At 43.7% G+C, this 20,786-nt stretch overlaps 1 protein-coding gene across 6 annotated transcripts in view; it reads left to right on the forward strand.

Moving 5' to 3' along the window:
• Positions 1–12,740: 12,740 nt before the first annotated feature.
• The window catches only part of Fgf13 (fibroblast growth factor 13), a 514,864-nt gene continuing 506,818 nt past the window's right edge, over positions 12,741–20,786 (forward strand). The window contains exons 1-2 of one of the 6 annotated variants that reach the window (XM_087202101.1): positions 12,741–12,846; positions 13,903–14,111. In XM_087202101.1, the coding sequence (XP_087058227.1) occupies positions 14,063–14,111 (49 nt within the window). In that variant the 5' untranslated portion in view covers positions 12,741–12,846; positions 13,903–14,062. Of the gene's footprint in view, positions 12,847–13,134; positions 13,293–13,902; positions 14,112–20,786 lie in introns of those variants that run through there. The other 5 variants (XM_004862318.4, XM_087202102.1, XM_004862317.4 and 2 more) reach the window with 5 other exon arrangements.

Below are 20,786 nucleotides of genomic sequence, written 5' to 3' on the forward strand. Positions count from 1 at the left end.
TAAAAACAATGTATTAGAATATAAAAATATCTTTTATGGCTTCTGGGTTTTGAGAATTGACTAAGAAGATCTCCCCACTCTGAGGTTATTAATATCGTTCCCTCTACTTTTTTGCAGGGCTTTTACTATTTTTACATTTGAAGATGAAATTACTCAGAAATTGTATTGACTTTAGGTGTTAAAGAGAGGTCCAATTCTATTTAAAATTAAGAGCCAGTTGCATCCATACTCTTCATTAATATCCACCTTTTCTCCACTTAAACTAAATGCTACCTTTGTCATGTATTACATTTTCATATATGCGATTTAATGCTGTATTATCTATTTTGATACTTGAATTATCTGTTGCTACTGTGCCACTACCATGTTTTGATTTGTTTACAATGCCTCTGGGGTATACAGTATACAGTGACTGATATCTGGATATTTCTCTCTCCCTTATTTTTCACGGCTATTCTAGGGCACTTATTTCATATATAGGTATCCAAAGTACAGTATATTACATAAATACCCTCCTTTTCACTGAAAACTAACATTTAAATTAATATTCCAAAACCATAATATTGACTTTGAGAAAATTGAAATTTTATGATGTCAAATTTTTTTTCAGGTTTTGTTTTATGCCTTTCACAATGGTATTGCAGTTTTCTTCATACTGGTCTGATGTTTTTCTTGTTAAATTTAGCCATGTGTTTTATACGGTTTTATTCATTGTGGATATAAGCTTTCCCATTTTCATTTCTTGTTGTTTATTGCTTGAATAGAAAAACATTTTGTTTTGTATAGTAACCTTATATTCCTTCACTGTACCAGCTTCTCTGAATAAGTCTCTCAGATTTTACTGGAGTGCTCTGGTATTCTAGCTGTACAAATGTAACATGAAACAACAAGAAAATAGATCTCTTTTCTGATGTTTATATGAGTTCTTTTTGGATCTTTTTTATTAGCTAGAACCTCCCAGGCAATGTCAAATAATAATGGGGAGAAGAGGCATTCTTTTCTAGCTCTGAATTTTATTTGAACAGGTCAGTGCTTTGCCATTTGGGATTATAGCTGGCATCTGTTTTTGGTAAACAGTCTGTACTATTTTAAGAGATTTTCTTCTAATCCAATTTAACTTAGAATTATATTAGGAATGCAGCTGAAATTTATCAAATGACTTTTAAGCCTTTATTGATATCATCATTCATATGGTTTTCCTCTTTAATTTATTGATGTCATGAATTATGTTGATAGATTTGCTAATATAAAACCTCCTTTGCATTTCCAAATTTAATCCCATATGTGTGTTAGTAATTTCTCTGCAACAAACCAGCCAAACTCTCAGTGGCTTAAAAAACAATGATCATTTGTTATTGTTCGTGTCTCTTCTGGTTAGCTGAAGTCTGAATGATGTAGTTCAGGCTCAGTTAAGTTGCTCCGGTTGTCAATGTAAGTCTGTTTGGCTCTTTTGCTTCAGGTTGTGGTAGCTGGCACCATGCTGCCCCAGGTAACTCATCCTCCTGCCAGGGCAAGCAGGCTAGGCAGGCTAGTCTCATGGTTCAGCAGAGGCACACGAAGGCATAGAAAATGTACAAGGCCTCTTAAGGCATAGACTGGGAAGACGTACATCTCCACTTCTGTTATTCACCACAGTAAATCACATGGCTGATCCCAAAATTAAAGGACAGGGAAATACATGCCATGAAAAACATTCCAGGACATAGGGGAGGGTAAAGAATTGGTTATAATTTTACTTTATTGAAAGATTGCTAGATTGTATTTGCTAATGTTTTACTCACAATATCAGCATGCATATCCAAAAATTAGAGTGTGTGTGGATTTTTTTATTTGTAGCCTTCTTTGTAGGGTTGGAGATTAAATTTAGGTTGGCCTCATAAGAAAGAATTAAGGTGCTTTCCTTCTTTTTTGTGGCCTACAAGAGTTTATACGGCATTGAAATACTTGGCTTTTAAAAGTATTTACAGTTAAATTAAAATCAATGAATTTCTCTGCTATGATGACTTTTCCAGTACTATTTATTCATTGTCTCATTCTCTTATTTAATAATTTGCCTATTTAATTTTTCTGCTTCCTGTCGGATTAATTTGAGCTTTAAAAAAAAATCCTTTTCCTTTAGATTTTCAAGTGTGCTGCTATAGGGTTTACAATTTTGTCTATTAATTCCAGCTTTTTTATTAGTCATCCATTTTCTTAGATCTTTTTAGTTTAATCTGTGATTCATGTCCAGATATCTTAAAATGAATATTAAGTTCACTTATCTTACCTCTGTTCATTAATGCTGAACTCACTTAAGAATATAAATTTGGGGGGTGGGGGCTGACAGCAAAATATTTTAATGGTTTATAACTATCTCTGTGGGTTCAGCTACCAGAGAAAGGTTGGCCCAGTGATGTTTTAGGAGTATATTTTATTTATTTATTTATTTATTTATTTATTTATTTATTTTGGTACCGGGGCTTGAACTCAGGTCCTTGAGCTTGCGCAGCAGGTGATGAAACCACTGAGCTAAATCCCAGCCCTAGGAGTATATTTTAAAAGTTCCAGATGGTTATTTTTTGCTTTTAAATTATTTGTAAATTGTATACCTGTTATGTTCTGAAGGGTCCTTCTCCATTACTTTTTTAAATTATTGCATCTCCTATTTTCATTCCTCTTCTTATTGTAGGAGACATACGATTTTTCTTCCAGATTTATCCAACTCTTACATTTCCCTTCATGATTTCCCTGTCCTGGTGTTTTGGACACTGTGCCTGATGATTCTTCTTCCACTTATGTTGGGGCTCCGACATTATTCTCATCCTCTTCTCCAATCCATCTACTGAACTGTTCATTTGGGAAATCACATTTTCACAGTTCTTGAAAATCTGTTTCTATGCTGCGCCTGAACCTCTATGTGCTCTTATTTTGTCATCATTATTGTTGGTGGTAGTGTTTTTCAAGTTGTTACTTGTCTGTCCTCCCTCCATTTTGTTTTTTTAGGTATGTGTTGCTTAAATAATCTTTCTCTGATTTCTGGTTTCTGGACCCACAGAGATACGTAGTTATAAAGTATTTTGCTGCCAGCCCACTGAGGTCAATTCATGGTGAAAGGAGATCTATCCAAGGTGTAGCAAGCTCTTGAATGGTAGGAAACTAAAAAGCTGGAGGAAGCTGCCCTCTCCCCAGATCTGCACTGACCAGATCTGTTCCTTTAGTTCATTCTTTCTTGGCCTCTTGAAGGCCCAGGAGACCAGGAACACAAATATAATATCATTTTCTCAGTCTCCTATTCACCTATTCTCCTTTGTAATTCCGGATGTAAGATTTGCTTGGCACTCAAGGGAGAAAATTCTCACAACACTTCCTGCTGAGACTCTGACAACATTCATGACTTCACTCACACCAAACTTCTCCATAGGCCTCCATCGCTATTTGACTGAGGAGAGAGAAGTAGGCTAGAGTTGGGAATGGAAAACAACCTATGCTTAGGGCAACATCTCGGAGCTTTCTGTAATTGCTAAAGAAATGAAAGGTCTTTATATGATTGGACTTTAGTCACATAACTTCTCAGGCAGTCACTTTTTAAATAACACAGGGCTGGTGGTGAAGTTCAAGCAGGTATCTGTTTTCATCTGTGTTCATTTGTGAAAATAGATTCACTGAAATATTACCATGCTAAGATGTTACATACATTTTAAAGATGAGGCTGATACAAACTAGGAGTGGCTAGGACAGTGAATGTCCAGAAGATTTATGCTGAAAGATCAGACAAATGTCTCTAATGACTTCAACTCAAAGCACTAGAAGAGGCAGGGAAATCAAAACTCAGGAATTCTGAAAAGTCACCAGGTAGAGCTACAAGAGGCTACTAAGAAGTGGGAATGCAAGAGAGGCTGGTGAAGCCTCACTGTCTGCCTCTCCTGAGAACACTGGCTTCTGTTTTATTTCCTCCTTAAGAATCTTGACTGAGTTTCTTTCAACTGAAAACTCTGATCTGAAATCATAGTGGAAAGGAGGTTTGGGGCCACTTAGTTTACAGGCTTAACCAGAAGTAGCAGTGATAGCCGAGTTAACACCAGTGTACTAGGTAATCACTTTGACCATGTGCTGGTCACATATCCATTCTGGGCCCATACAGAACAGCACCGGGGAGAATAATTAAGAGTGGTAAGTGTAGGATTATGGATGTGACTAAGGAAGGCTCTGGAGAGGACTCCTCTGCTTTTAGTCACAGTGCCACAGTGCTTTTGACTGGCTTGCTTCGATATGGTTCTCATAAACGTCCTTTCCCCTAACACTAAAGTGAGAGCATCACTCATTATTCAGAGAGTCTTCAAACATTCTCTCATCCATACCAACCAAAGCCTTCTTGAAAATGTCAATATAGGTTTTTACAACAGAAAGAGCTGGGTCCAAAACCTGCCACTGTGAAGCCCCGAGGAGATAAACTGCCCTTTCTTAGCTCTTTTCATTATTTAAAATCAAGGATAACAAGAGCTAACTTTAAAAACAACTATAGGGGTGAACTGACAGCTTACATAAAGCATAGTATATTAATTACCTCCTCTGTTTTTAGTCATTCATCTTGCTGCCTGGAGAAAACTTCTGGTGCATGCCTACAACAAAGCAAAATGCTGCTGCTACTTCTTTCCTTCCATAGCAAATGGGGACCCTCAGAGGAAAACCTTTTTTTGCTGTCCGAGCAGCCGTGAGGCAAATCCCCTACCACTGAGCTGAGTTGCTTTCTCCAAAATCATACAACAGTAAATCTTTATTTTGGGGGTTAAGGGATGTGGGGGGGGAGTCTTCTACAGATATATTAGAATAAATATAGGAAAAATGTACTAAGCAACAGTTAAGACCTTCATAGTGGGAGAAAGAATGGGAATATGAAAAAGGAAAAGCTACCAGAGTTTGGACTGGGAAAATTGGGATGAGCAGAATAAAGTATTCCAGAAGTGAGACACTATAAAGAGTACATGAGTAGGGAGGACCCTTACAGAAGACTACAATTAGCCTCATATGGCAGGTATAATTATGACAAACATGTAAAGGTAAAGGCAATTTGACCATGTGCCAGGTACATATCCATTCTGTGCCAGGTAAAATTACACATTTATGGTTTGGATAGGTGTGTCACAAGGCTGATGTGTTAAAGGCTTGGTCACTAGCCTGTGGTGGTGCTACTGGGAGATGGTGAAACTTTTAAGAGGTGGGGCCTAGAAGGAGAAAGTTAGGTCACTGGTGGCATGCCCTTGGAGGGGATATTGGGCCCCTAACCCTTCCCTCACTCTCACTTCCTGGTCACCACGAGGCTCAGCAGCTTTCTCCTCTACACGCTCCCTCCATCATGTACTTACTGATGCACTGTACACCATGAGGAACCTTAGCAAAGGCTCAAAAGAAATGGGGGCCAACCAACCATGAACTTCAACCTCCAAGCTTCTGAACAAAAGTAAAACTTTCCCACTTAAAAGTTATTACCTCAGGTATTTTGTTGCAGTAACAGAAAATGGACACACACACACACTGATTGGGTCACAGTTTCAGATAAAGAAAAGGATAGGTTCAAGTCATTAGAAACCCAACTTGTTATTTCTTGACCATCTATGCATAGCTCCCCTTTCCCTAAAATACAACACCTGCTAGATATCAGAAGGCTTTGTGGCAGGCATAAATCCAGGTCCCAACCCCTAGTACTACAGAAAGGCTCCAAAGAACTACCCAAGATGGCAGAGAAATAAATTAGAGACAAAAGGGATGGGCAACATCAAAGGAAGAGGAAGATTTTCACTATCTTGTTTTTACCAAAAGCCTGGGCAAGATGTTCATCAGGGATTAAGTATTGTGAAAGGGATGTATATACAATGGAATAGTATTCGGCCATAAAGAAAAATGAAATCATGTCATTGGCAGGAAAATGAATGGAGCTTGAACCTACAGTGCTAAATGAAAGAAGCCAGACACAGAAAGTTAAATATTGCATGGTTTCTCTTATATGAGAAACCTAAATTAAAGATAAATGAGTAAAATAAAGGAGAGACGGTAGAAAACAAGAAGGAAGACTGGAGAGGTGGAAGAGGTGGGGCAGGAAGGAAGTAAGGGATTGAAAATGATCAAAATATGTTATATGCTTTTACCAATTCCTCAAAATGAACATCACTAGTATGTATTGCAAACAGACAGTGAAGAAGAAGATGAAAAACAACAACAGCAACAACTCTGAAAGGGAGGGGAAGGGTGAGAAGGCAGGACTGGCAGTGGGAGCAGCTGAACTGTGAAGGAGGGCCAAAAAAGCCTGAACCAACTGACCAGGAGCTCTGGAGTCTGGGAGAATGCCTGCAGATCCAAACCAGCCAGGCCTCACTGGGTTCCTGAAGGTGGACTGCTGCAGGGAGGGTGTGACCTCAGGTGAAGCAGTTCTGAAGCTGAGGCTGACCTTGATGGAGCTGGAGGCCACCCCCCACCCCACCTCAGCTTGTCAGTAAACCTTTCCTGGAAGGGGAATCTGGGTAGCACAGCTCCAAGTCAAACCTACTGGGGAAGGGTGGGGAGAGGTTCAGGCATGGATAAAATATGAATGGAAGTCCAGTAAGCCCTGAGATCTGTAATCTTGCTTTATGCTTGGCTTTCTCTTTGGGGAACTTTTCGAGGTATTTGCTATTCTGTAACATTTGCCAAATTTTCCATGTCATGTGGAGGAAGGAGGAAGGACTTTGGAAGCAGAAGGACCTACTGGAGTCACCATCCCAAGTGTACCTTTTACACTTTAGGCTGTGATCTTGGCTAAGTTGCTTCACATTTCTCAAAAAAGGCATAATCTGGAAAAATAGCGTAGACAAGAAACCCAGTAAATTAAGTTAAATAAATGTCGCTATCATGACGAGGCTATTTATTGTGGCTTTTATATGCCAGGCACTATGTTATTTATACCTTAGGATGGGCACAGGGGTAACAAGAGTCCTTGTCACCTAGGAACATCTTGTTCAGATAAGTCAAGATATAGGCAAATATAAATATGCTAACAAGTAACTACTACATCCAAGAATTTTTCAAGAAGTAATACTGACATGCCAAACTGTTTCCTTTCACCACTGTATTAGTCAGCTTTCCCATTGCTGGACCGAATACCTAATACCCACAATTTATAAGAGGATAATTTGGCTCATGTTTTAAGGGGATTCAGTCTTTGGTCAGCTGGTTCCAAGGCAGAAACATTGTGGCATAAGGTCTTGGTGGAACAGAGCTGCTAAGTTCATGGCAGCTGGGAAGGAGAGCAGGGGAACAGTGCTAGAGAAAAAGAGACTAGGAACCAGATATAGTAGCCAAGGTTGTACCATACCCACCCAGAAGTGTGTCCCACCAATTCCCAGGGAGGCTTCCAAGCCAATCCAGCTGACACAATGAAGCTTAATCTCCACAACCATTGTCAGTATGAATACTAGAATAAAGGGAAGAGTAAGATGTGCAAATCTTCTGGAATTGACCTAGGCCAAAGTCTTTTGTGTTTTTTTTTTACTAGGAGAAACAATGGACAAGTCTTCTGTTTTGAATGTAGAGAAAGGCAAGAGCTTGCTGTGCTGAAAAGGCCAACATTGAGCATCCACTCCTCTGTGACATAGAAGACACCAATGCAGAATGATAGGGCTTCTGGATGGACATCACATTCCCCGGTGATATTCAGTGTTTCAAAGGGAGACTGATTCTTTCAATAAGCTCGAGTTCATTGTTCCCTTCTTCACTGGACAAGAAAGTGAGAAAACATTTAAAGACGCTTATTCTTAACAGGCACTCCAACATCACATTACAATGCCTGGAATGTTCTATTGCACAGGAGGCAGAAAACTCACATTTTCTGCTTGGTGTAGACTGAAAAGTTCTTAGTGTTAAGCTGTTGTTAGAAAATCATTGACATTTCACTGTTTTGCAACTTTTCCTCATTTCAAGAACCCATTCTGATCCCTAGCATGGAAATTTAGGGAACAGAGAAGACTTGGTCCAAAAATGATTCTGGGATTGTCATTTCATTTGTCTACTGCTTGAGTAACAAATTCCCTCAAAATTAAGTTTCTTAAAACAACCATTCTGATTCTGCAGGTCAGGAATTTGGACTGAGTACAGCAAGGATGGCTGTTTTCTTCCCTGTAAAATCCAGAGGCTTGTGGCTGGAATGGGAGGGAGGTGGCTGGGCTGGCCTGACTAGAATCAGATACCCGGAGATTTGATTCTTTCCATCACTTGTGTTTTTCAGTTCTTTTCCACATAGCCCCTTCTTTTGGCCAGCTTGGGATTTCTCCCCACATGGGTCTCAGGGTTTCTGATTTCTGACATTGTGGCTGGCTTTCCCCAGAGACAAAGTAGAGCTACCAAGCCTCTTAAAGCCTAGGGCTAGAATTGGCACAGGATCATTCCTGCCATATTGTATTGGTAAAAGCAATTTAGAAGGCCAGCATGGGTTCAAGGGGAAGGTAAGTAGACATTAGCTCTGCAGGGTGGAATTAGGAAAACTCATTGGTTGCTATTTCAGTTACTACTGCTACATAGCATATTTCCCAACCTGTATCACCTGTATTAGTCAGCTCTGCATTACTACAATGAAATACCTGAGGCAGTTAACTGCATAAAGAGAAAAGGTTTATTTGGCTCAGGTTTGAAGGCTGAAAGTTCAGACAGCATGAAGCAGGCTCAGGCTCTGCTGAGGGGCCCGCAATGGATGGCAGATGGCAATGACAGAGCATGTGTCATGGAAAGGAGTCACATCACCAGAAGTCAACCCCTTCTGAGGTGCAGCATACTCACAATGATGTAAGGCCCCAGTGGTCCCCCATCTCCCATCAGCCACACCTTCGGCACCAAAGCTTTAATCATAAGGGACAATTGGGAGATACTCAAACTACACCCAAACTTTACCAGCAGCTACAAAAATTATTAAAATTTCATCACAGGTTTGGGGGTCAGGAATTGGAGCAGGGCTCCAATGAGTAGATCTCTATGGAGGGGTCTTTTGTGAGGCTGCAGTCCTCTAGTTATTTGACCGATTGGATGTCCAAGATAGATCATTTACTTGGATAGCAAACAGCATTGTCTGTTGCTTGGGTGCTCATCTAGAATTGTCAAATGGAGACCCTGGAATTGAACTCTCCAATAATGGTGGTCTCAGTGTGGGCACATTTCAAAATGGCAACTGTCTTTTCCCAGAGCCAACAGGAAGTGGACACCCAAGAGGGCCAGGCAGAATTCTCATAGATTTTTCCAACCTAGTGTAAAAGTAAAAGAACATCCCTTCCACCCTACAGGTAGGCTAAAGGAGTTATAAGCCTAGCCAGGAGCAAGGGGAGAAGACATAGTGGCACTCTCTCCAAGGCTATCTTTGGAGATTATCCTCCCCAGCGCTCATGTCGCTGTATTCCACCAAGTCTCCTGAGGTTTTGATAGAAAGCAACTTCAAATCATGATGTTGATAAACATTGCTGGGTTTGAAGCAGAAATGAACGCCTTTCATAGCTCTAGCATTTGAATCTGAAAGTTCAAACTGTTGAAACATGATCTTAAAAATGAAGCGACTTTCAATTCCTAGATCTTGGCCCAGTGGGCTTTCTTTATCTCAAGTACCTCAGGTGGAAGTGTGGCTTCTGCTACTCTACCTCCTTCTGACCCAGCTTTCTGCTGTGAAGTATTTTTACAAATGAAAAACACATTTGTCCGGTAAGAAGCAGCCTTGTTACTAAATCAGCTAATTTGGTGTTGCCTGGCAGCCGTGTGTCTCCACTCAGGCAATCCAACACTGCCAGAAAAAAGCCCCAAGTGTATGGGCCCTTTATGCCAACACTCACCCCAACCTCACCTTCTGACACAATGAAACCATGTTGCCTCTTGCCCAGAAACACTGCTCAGAGATGCTGGAGGGTGAGCAAACCTGGAATCCAGAGGCTGGTGTCCTGAGCTAGTTGGAGACTCTCATGAAACACCAGGTTGATGATAGGGGCAAGAGGGTTGAGATTTTCAGGACCTTTTGCATTTTAGTACCAAAGGCTCAAGCCTCTGCTCCTTCCTCAATAAAGCAGCCCAACTCTCTTTAGAGGTGTGATCATGCCACATCTTGTTTCAGAATATTGGTTTTATTCCAGAATTCAGTTACTTGCCTATATGTTTTATCAGGTCTATGGAGTTCTCTCTCACAGGAAGGACAGAGACAGGATGGTGCACATTTTACTACAGTGACAAGGCAGAGAGAAGTTGTCAGGAGCAATGCTACATAATTTTAGGGAAAAATCATTTGGTTAGCCTAGTTCTCCTGCCTACAGCCCAGCTATGGAATTCCGAGACATAACTCCATTTTGGCCTCCGGTCACAACTGAGACCTCAATGATCCGGTGATGCTGTGATTCTCCAGGACAAGATTATACCAGCTGAAGACATCCTGGGAGGAACAAACATCCACTCGGTTCCTCATTGTTCTTGGATTGTTGCATCTTGTTTATGCGGGTGTACTGAACTCTCTGTCCCGAGTCATTTCTACGCTGGGGGCTTTCGTCTTTGCCGCCCAAAGCAGCACTGTTCAGACCCAGAGCTTAGCTTCTTCTCAGTCTCATTTTTCTACCTTTCCTGTAATTCGCCTTGTGCTGCCGTGGCTCACAGGAGACTAGGACTCACTGCAGAGGTTCTAGTAACGTCCCCTTTCCCTGTTCCCTACAAGAAGTGAAATGACCAGATGCTGTAAACTGCTAGGCTGAAAACAGCATCCTTTCTTACCAGTGGGATGGGGGAAATGATTCTGGGTGGAGAAGAGGAAATGCTACAAGCTAAGCGACGGCTTCAGTGAGATGATTCCAAAATGAATCCTATTGGTGGTGGGAAAAGAGCACCCCCTAAACACCTTTACACTGATGCCAGATCCTCTTCTGGATGACTATTCTGCTTCACCAGGTAGCTTAGGGGATATGCCCTTCTCCAAGCCAGTGCTAACAACACTGTTCATATTAAACACCTTGTGGGACTTTGAAGAGGAAAAGGCCCCATTCCTGTCACAAAACAGACTGTCCATGACCTTCCTAGCAGGGTCTTCAGATGTTCTATTTAGATATGATTGTCTGTCCTTGCAGTCAAATAGTCAAAATCCTTGGTCTCTGGCATAAATGCACGTGTAACACCATTAATTTGGTTGCATATGGGCACAGCCACTATAGTGTTCTTGTACGAGGTGCCCATTTCCTTTGTGTTCTGATTATTTCTTTTGCAATGCTGTTTACAGTACAGAAACATACTTTTATTTATGTACTTGTATTTATGGACAGGCAGACTCCACTCATACTCCCAAGCAGACATATGTGTGTGTATGTGTCCACACGCACGTGTGTGTATAGCATAGGCACTTTGGAAAGACTTCAAAGTTTAGGACTGGCAGATAGTTCCAGTGAAAATGTCTCCCATTCCTTCTAAGAGGCCAATAGAGAGCGGTGCTGAGAGATGGTGTGGTATAATAGAAGCACACTGGTTTTAGACACAGATCTACCTGGTTTCCTACCCTGACTCACCCAGTTTGTAATTCAGCCCCCACCAATTACCAGCTGCATGACCTCTTTGAAAGTTACTTAATCTCTCCAGGCCTTGGTTTTTCTCATTTGTAACATAGAAATAACAGTACCAATAATTAGTAGGGCTGTTGTGAAGATGAAATAATATAGTGCTTTGGAATATTTAGCACACTGGTTGGCACAAGTTAGTCCCTGAATAGATGGTAACTATTATGGGATATAAATTATTTAGGAACTCTACTTCATTCCTTCTTGCTCTTTCCTCTGAATCCCTCCAGGTCTCCATCTCTGTTGAATTCCTGTCATTCGAAGAGAAATTCCTTCCTTCTCAGTCTACTAATATTAATTAATGGTCTAACCTTGGATTGGATAATTACATTGTGTCATCAAGCTCCAGCTTATTAGATATTATTTGCAAGAAAAACAGGCCTCCAGTTCCTCCCAGACTGAGGATGGAGGCTGCAAATCCAGTTTAGAGGGTTGCTGACCTTTAGACCCTGGCTGGCGGCAAGGGCAGCCTACACTCCTGGTCCTGAAAGCCACAGCAGGCTCTTGTAATTGAGTTACTGCCTGGGATTCAGTAGGACTAATCCATCTATATGATTTCCTCGCCTGGTTTAATGCCATTAACAAAACCGAATTAAGGAGCCAGCCGGTGGGGTTGAGTGGGACAAGGGGGAAAGAATTTTTCTGCATGGGACTCGCTAGGACACCTCCCAGGCCAGGCTGAAGCCTGTAGTCTGAATAATGGACTGCTCTGCTGACCAAGTCCTGCTAGGAGCCACCCCAGTCCCTCAACAGAGCACAGGGCCCTTGCTGGCCACTGGCTACAGGAAGGACAATCAGGAAAAGAGTTTCCTAAGATGTCTCAGGTGCTGATTCCTAACTACTCTGTCGCCCCTTCCCACCTCCACCCCCAAGCCCAAATCAGAGCAGTTTTCCTTCTGGTTCTAATCCTCAGGGATCTTCCTTGGGTTTTGTGCCAAGTGTGTTCCAGGTAACTTGTCTATCCTCATTTCTCTCCAGCACTTTATCCTCACTCCATTTCCCTGGGGTTGTCTAACCTGAGCCTTAGGGGCTCTTCCCTTCCAGTTTGTCAACCAGAGGGACCAGCCGTCGGGGAGGGGCCGGCGTGTGGGGGTGGGAGGTGGCAGCCAGTGCGGTCAGTTTCACTCTCTGCCCTAGTGCCGCTCAGATCCCGGCGCGTCCTTTCTTCCAGAGTCCGGCTTTCTCAAGTTGGGCGGCTAGCCTCTGGCGAAGAGTCACCGACTTCGGAATCGCGATTGCACCGCTCGGGGCAGGCAGTTGCCATCAGCGAAGTCCCCAAAGTGTAGGTGGCAACCATCGCGGACGCGGGTAGCGCAGCCCGGAAGCAGTGCTGTGAGCAGGGGGAGTAACGGGGCGGGGGAGAGTGCGGGGCTTTGATGCTTGCAGCCCTTAGCGCGGGCCCGTTCCCGAGTCGCCCGCGGGCCAGGCCTGTCCCGAGGGACCCAGGGGACGCCCGGCGGACAAGCTAGCTAGCTCGCTGTCCGCTGGGCTCGCCCAGCTTTTGCCAACAGGCGGCTGACGTCGGCGCGCCCCTGCCGAGCTCTCCTTTTACTACAGGCGGCAGGCGGCTTTGCGGAGCCCCGCCCCCTCGCCTGCCCACACCTCGTAGTTTATATAGAAGGCGCCGCGGTGCTGATTCGCGGCTCCCCGGGACGCGAGAGTTCTTCGGACGGAGAGCGCGAGCGAGGGAGCGGGCGAGCTCCGAGGAGGTGAGGGTGTAGGGTGCAGGTAAGGCTCACGGGTTCCTGCTCTTCCGCCCGCGAGCAACTCGGGGCCCCCTTTTTGGCAAAATAATGGGAACCTGAAAATGGATTAAACAGAGCCAAAGAAAGAGGCGACCCTCCCCTTCCCATTGCCCGCGGGAGAGAAGCTGCGCGGCTCTGCGGGGTAACAGGCTCACACATTGCTCATCACATGTTCAAACATTTCCCTTTCGGGGAGGCTCGTTATTTTTAAGTGAATATTTTCGTCTTTGTTTTGATTTTTAAAAAAACCTTCCTTGGGGTTTTATTTTGATTGAGTTAGCAGCCCGCAGCAGATTGGGAGAGGCGGCGAAAGCAGCCTGCCAGTGTGCGGGCAGCCCACCCAGGCAACTCCAGGCGCGGTCCGCGCAGAGCCCGGAGAGGCCGGCCGCGAAGCCGGGAAGTCCCGGCCGCGCCTCTTGGGCGCCTCGAGGGCTCTGAGCGCGGCTCTCCGCGGGCTGGCAGGAGCGGCGGGCGCGGAGGCGCGGAGGCAGCGCCGCACCGCTTTGTTTCTGCACTTCTTGAGCGCAGCGAGCGGCTCCTCCCGCGGCCGGCCGCTCCTCCTTCACCCCTCTCCTTTCCTCCCCACTCTCTAGCAGGCGGCGGCGGTAGCGGTGGGGAAAAGCGGATTCCGCCCCAGCCACATCAAGGAGAGCTCGCCATCGCGACTTGCCGCCCTAAGCACTCTCCCAAGTCCGGCCCGCTCGGCGAGGACTTCCGTCTCCTGGACGAACCTTGTCAAGCAAGCTGGGATCAATGAGTGGAAAGGTGACCAAGCCCAAAGAGGCGAAAGATGCTTCCAAGGGTAAGCCCGCCCGTGGAGTGGAGTCCGCTTGCTTCCCTTCGTTGGGTTTCTCTCGTCCCCCTAGCGTGTGCGCCACCCTCCGGTGCCTCCCTGTCTCCCCGGGAGCCTAAGCTGCCCACGACCTCTGCGACCCCAGGCAAGAAAGGGAGATCAGGGGCCGCTGGGGGAGTCTGGATTGGCACCACTTTCCTTTCTGCCTCGCGGGATTGTTGCCCCTCGAGTGTCTCCAGCCTCCTCCACTACCCTTCTGGACGCACGGTGGTGGTGCTGCGAGCAGACGAAGCTGTAGCAGCCCAGAGCGCTGGGAACCGCGCTGCCTGCTCCCCGCCGTCCCCTTGTCAGTGAGAATGCATATGTGTGCGTGTGCTCGAGTGTGCATATGCGTGCAGCGAGGGTGCAACATGGTGACATGCTCAGGAATCTGCCCCGCTCTCAGAACCCAAGCTGGAACCCACCTTCAACCCCTACTCCCCACCCCCAATGCAAACAAAGAGCCCGGCCAAGACGCAGAACCCCTCCCCCCACACTCCTTTCCCTCTCACACCCCTGTTCCCCAACTCCCTACCCATCCCACGCCCCCAGGAAAGGCTGGAGCTTGCACCCTTCGACACACCGCGTGCAAAAGTGAGCAATCAGGGTGCCCAGGCGCCACCTGCGCTGCGCCTCAGCAGCGCTGCCTCGCCAAGCCCCGAGAGAACAAAGGCTGCTGTCCCCCTGTCACTAGTGACCAGCGAGAGTGGGCCTCCGCAGGGGGGTCAGTCCCCTTCCTAAGCTTGCTAGGGTTCAACCACCTGGCCGAGGGCGACAGGCTGCCAGTCCCCCAGAGCATTTGTCTGGGCCTGGGACCTCCCACTGGTGAGTTGGGGAGGCGCAGCCCAGCTGGGCTATGGCTTGGGAAAACTCAGGCAAAGGAAGGCGCACCCTCTCAACCCACCCGCCAGCCCTAGGCTTAACTCCGAAATGTGAACTGGAGACAGCAGCTTTGGAGAACAGGGGAGAGAGGCACAGAAGGTGTGTGAAAGAGCAGGCAGGTGCCTTAGGTGCAAGTGTCCGGAATGGACACAGAGCAGACGCCGGAGTGGGCTGGACGGGCCCCAGGAGCACCTAACCACAGCGACCCATGCGGAGTCAATGCTGCAGAAGTGGGTTTGCCGTGGGGTGGGGGGTGGCGGAGCCCCAGCTTTCCTTCATGGTGGGGGGAGCTCAGTTGCTCCCTAAACCCTTGGGCTTCCCTTCCTTCCTAGTCCTTTCCCCATTCTTTTTTCTCATCTGCTTCTGGCCTCTCCCAATCTCTCAGAGCTTTCTTCCCCAGGAGATTCTAGGGCAGCGCCAGCCCACCCGCGTGGAAAGTTGTCCAAGTCTTCAGCTCAGGGCCTTTATCCTTGTTTCTAAATGTAGCCATTTCTCTTCTAACTAGGCAAAGGGGTTGAGGAATGGCCCCGGAAGTTTGTGGAGGGGTAGAGCTGTGATCCTAAGGGTCAGTGCTGTCCCAGGCTTGGCTCCAGGCTAGAATTCAAAGCCCTCTAACCCACTCAGACGCGCTGACTGCTTGAGAGGCACAAATAATTGAAGCAGTAACTTTGGAAGTAGAAATGCTGCTCTACGTTTCCTAATTGTGGAGAGTTTTAAACGTGCCTTCCTATGACAAAGGCAAATGACTTCAGGTTGTGAAGAGGTTTTTGTTTGTTTTGTTTTGAGGTGCTGGGAATGGGACCCAGGGCTTCAAGCTATATCAGGCAAGTGCTGTGCTACTGAGCCCCTGTTAAGACATTGTGTTCCACTGAGGGCCCAGAGAGACATGCAGTTGAAGAGTGTAGCACCTAATTGATCTAAGCTAGTCCTTCCCCTTCTGAACCTGAGAGTATTTCAAGTTTGTTTCTGGAACTTAAGTTCCGGATTTCCATCAGGTGGTTATCTAAGTTTTAATTTCAGACTACCTTTAAGGCATCCCGAGGCCAAATTCATTCACAGAAAATGATTTGCTCTTTTAGGAATACAATTTGCAGCTGCCCAGAATGGATTAACAAATCTGGAAACATGGGGACAGGTTCCTGCAACTCAATAATGAAAATTTTTACTACGCTTATGTCAAGACACTTTCTTACATTGACTTGGCACATTTGAAACCAGTACTTCTCTGTAGGAATTGTGTAATTAGCACTTGGAACTGTGGTTGCAATTAGAATAATTTTAATTTCATGAGGCAACTTTTAAAGAATTTACTTTCCTGAGGAGATAGGGATCTTGTAGTTGTTAAGAGCAAGATTGACATTTCTGCCTGTTAGTTGTTGAATTTAGAGCATTTTGAAAAGTGAATGCATAATAGTTATTAGTATTCTCTGCTTTCAAGTATGTGAATAGATGACTAAATTTTAAGACTAGTTTTAATCTAAAGAGATACCAGTTCTACTAATCATTTTATCCAGTAAAGTTTATCTACATTGACCATATTCATAAAAAAGTTTCATTATTTATAAATTTCCTATATATAGATCACATTTGAGGATTTTTTTTAGCCTAAGGCACTTGTTAGTATATTTTTTTGGTAACACGTACAGGATCAAACATTTACTATTGTGAAGTAGTACCCATTAAATTTTGAACCATGGTGTGACAAATCAATGAATCAAGTCAGATCATTTCATAATCCATTTCTGAATCTACTGCTCATTTGAGTTCAGCCATAGACTATCATTTTTTAGAGTTTTAAAGCACAGATAGTAGTAGGCAGTCAGTACGTTTATTTTGTCCTGCTGAATGACATATGGTTTTTGAACAAATGAATTGCTGATTGTTGACATTTTCTTCAATTCAATGAGGTCAGGACTAGTGATGGACAATGATCTTTTTGAAAACCTTTTCAAACATGTAGCTAGATCAGATAGACTGTTCTCTTTGGCAGAGGAGCAGGGATTCTGATTCTGTTTGAAACTATTAAAAAGACCTCTAGTGCAGTGCAGTCAGTCATCTTCTGTGTATTAATTTATGCTTTGCATAAACTTGAAAATTATCAGATGTATATAGATTTTGGGTCACATAGCTCTTGAACCAGAGGTTCTATTTCTATTTCAGGGAAGAAGGTGTAGCATTTGTTTGTTCAAGCGGATAGTCACTTGGCTTTGACTCACTCTTTTCTACCTTGTCATATAAGATCTTTTCAGCAGTCCTCTGTTGGAAAAGCAGTCAGTTGCGGCTCTATCTGGTTCACTGCAACTGTTTGTGTGTGTTGGGGGGGGTATCAGAAAAATTGTTAGCCTGCTACAAGATAAAACCATATCTTTTCTGGATCTTGGAAAAGTCTAGCCAGTTCTCTGTTTCCAATCTGTCATTTGGCTTGTATCTACACATTTGGGGTTGGATGTGTTTCTTCGGCAATTCTTTTCTTTGTGCATAACCTCAGAGCCACCACATCCAGGCAGGTTTCAAGGCCGTGTGGGCTGAGGGTTCTCTTGATGAGACTGTGCTAGCGTCAGAGCAGGGCTCATGCTGGCTGCTGGACAATGGAATACGATTCCATGCATAGTCCAAGAAGCCAGCCACTCTCACAGCTGTTGCTGTAATGGGTTGTGGTGCCTGCATGCACTTATGTCGACAGCTCATTTTCTTTTCATTTCCTGGCCTCCTCTAGTAGCCTCTCTACCTTACCCAAGGACAGGGCATTATGGTCAGGCAGCTGGCATATCAATTTTTGAGTCCTGAATGCTATTCCCAAAGATCATCTTGTTCTTGGTGGTTTACAACAATAGATTTTATCAAGTGTCTTTGTCAGTATTGGGCTAGGCAGACCAGGTATTTAGAGGTATTTTACTGAAGAGAAATCTTGACATTGGTAACCTTTTATTTAAAAGGAACAGTCATAATCTATTACTGACATAGGGACTTGTTTTCTCATCTTGTTCTTGTCATCGTGTACCTGTGGTTTTATGGATAGTTGTCATAAGCCACATCTTCTCTTCTCTGTTAAAGGTGGTGATCACAGCCTTGGGTTGAGGGTGCGGCCAGGAAGCAGCTCACTAATCAGAAACATTAGTCTGTTCTTGGGGGGAGGCGATGAGTGCACAGTGTCCCTCGGTCTTTGTCATTGTTATTTCTGGACACATAGAGCTTGTTTAGTAACAGAGGCTGAAGCTAGAAGGGGAGCAATTTGAAGCATGGGATAAAGATAGAGAATCTTCTGCACTTAGTACTGCTTCCTTTGGGTCTCTTTGGAATGCAGTCATTAACATGTTCATGATGGGGATTTTTATTAATTTTATTAGTAGAAAGACCCATAAAAGTGATTAGATCCACCTGTACCACCAGTGGTACAAGCCACATGATGGGACAGTGATGCACGTACCACCAGTGAAGGGTTCAAGCCACCGGTAACGTGTCAAAAAGAATAAGGCTGCATGTTAGTGCTGGCAACGTGGGGGAGGTTGGAATGGGAATGGATGCTGGTTTGGGGCCTGAGTGAGAAGGAGAAAGTGAGCTGTAGAGTAAAGGAATTAGCTGAGGTCCATGTCCAAGGCAGAGAGGTAGATGTAATGTGGCCTTGAAGTTAGTGGCATGAATGGGGAAAGAATTAGAATCAGGGTTTGGTGAGTAGGGAGATGAAACTGTTAGCATTTCAGGTCTCTTTGCAACTGTGCTGTTTTATGTCCAAATCAAATCCTCATTCTGGGAATTAAATTCAACACAGAACACCTGGAATGTGTTGTAGCTCTTCAAATATTGCCAATAAAAAGGCTTTTGAGTGTCTGCTTCATTATGGCTTATATTTTTGGAGTTGAGGAATTTGAAAGGAATGGAAAATAATTGCCGAGATTAAACAACTCAAGACAAGAAAATCACATTAAAGGTACGATGGTGAAAAGAATCCTATATGCCTATAAACATACCAAGCTTAATGTTACTACTGAAATGTGAAGATTAGGCACATAAGGTGGTTTTAACAATTAGCAAAGAATGTAAACGTCTGCATAGCTCACTTTTTATAGTCCCTAATATAGATTTCCTCATCAGAAGAAGCATCATTATCACCAGGATTTATCAGGGCAGGTTGAGGAGTAGATTTCAGGCACATTGTCTGGTGTAATGTGCTTCGTTTGAGTCTTCATCAACCTAAAATGTAGGTTATCTAATTGTGATACAACAGTTGAACAAATTCTGTTGAATCTTATTTCTGACATTTTTTATGGCATTTTATCACTTTGTTGAATGCCACCTCTTGGTGAAACATTTCCTAAGTGTGGAGATTTCCATGAAGTGAAGTAATATATAGTAGTCATTGTTACCATCATCTCAGCCTTCTGGTCCAGTTTCTCTTTGAATTGGATGATCTTTTTTTTTTCCTCTAAGGCAGTGTTTTCCAGGGTATTAATTTTGATAGTGGGGAGTTTGTATTTAAAAAAAGAGAAATTCTTGATTCTTCAGACATGATCAAAATACAGACCATTTTTTTAAACGAGATCGCAGTTGTAAGAACTTTAAGCCTAAATTACTACTATATGTTAAGATTAATGTAAAGCAGTTCTTATGTCCTACTCCTGCCCCTGCCCTTTGAAGTTACTTTCAGCATTAATTTCCAAATGGAAATTGTTTTAGTGTCACTGGCTGATGACCTTGCCCCGGGGCAAAGGGCAGAGGGTAGTAGTTGTTCTTGGTTATTCGTTTAAATGTAGCATATTCTTGGCCTCTGTTGGTATACAATTTTGGTTGACATTCTAGGGAGATAAAAGGGCTATCTTAAGTTGGGTCACTTGCTTGGCCTGCTGGCAGAAAGCTCACTCTAGGCAATCACTATTGGGCCCAAAGAAATTCCCAGTTGTGATTATCTGTCCTTCTTTCTTGATCTTATCAGTAAGGCCCCAGAGCAAAAAATTAAAAAATAAAAAAATTAAAAAATTCTGATGAAAAGTAGACCTGGTCAGGGGCCAAATTAGAAAACAGTTAATTAAAAAATAGTATGGCCTCAATTTACTTTTGGCAATTAAATTTTACCTGCAGAAACACGCACAGCTCTGAAGTATGCTTCTGGATGAATTCTGACAAATGTTTATACTCATGTAATTAGTACCGATGTCAAGATGTAGAATATTGTCATCCTAGAAAGTTCTCTCGTGCCCCTTTCTACTCATTTCTGTTATCACATATTACTTTTGCCTGCTTTGAATTTCACATTAATAAAATCATGCAATATGCACTTTTAGGTTTCCAAAAACTAGCCACCTCTCCTTTCAGCATGCAGTTCCCTCCCTGGTTGGTACTCTGTCTCCCTGTCCTGACCTTTGGTTTCTTAGAGGATGCCTTTCCTGTCCCACACTAGGACATTTAACAGCATTTTATACCTGATTAGCCTATAAGAGATAGTTGTTGAATTACCTAGGAAAGGCAAGGAATTCCCTTAGGCAGCGGTATGTTTTATTCATCATTTCATAACTTAAATTGCTATCATTATTACAGTGACTAAATTACTGAGCACTTACTATTTATTAGACATAAATTATTTTCACATGTATCTCATTTAATCCTCATGACAGCCAAATGAAGTAGCTATTTGTACACAGTACATGGGGATTAGAGATGAGAAAATAGAAGCCCAGAGAGATTGTGTAGTTTGTGGGTTGCAAATTATCAACAGAGTCAGTGTTGTAATCAATAAATGATTGTTAAGAGCATGTGCCATGCATCTAT

The sequence above is a fragment of the Heterocephalus glaber genome, unplaced genomic scaffold (assembly GCF_053883595.1).
Source record: "Heterocephalus glaber isolate CG9 unplaced genomic scaffold, H.glaber_assembly_v1.0 deba00001764, whole genome shotgun sequence".
In the NCBI taxonomy this organism is placed as follows: Eukaryota; Metazoa; Chordata; class Mammalia; order Rodentia; family Bathyergidae; genus Heterocephalus; species Heterocephalus glaber.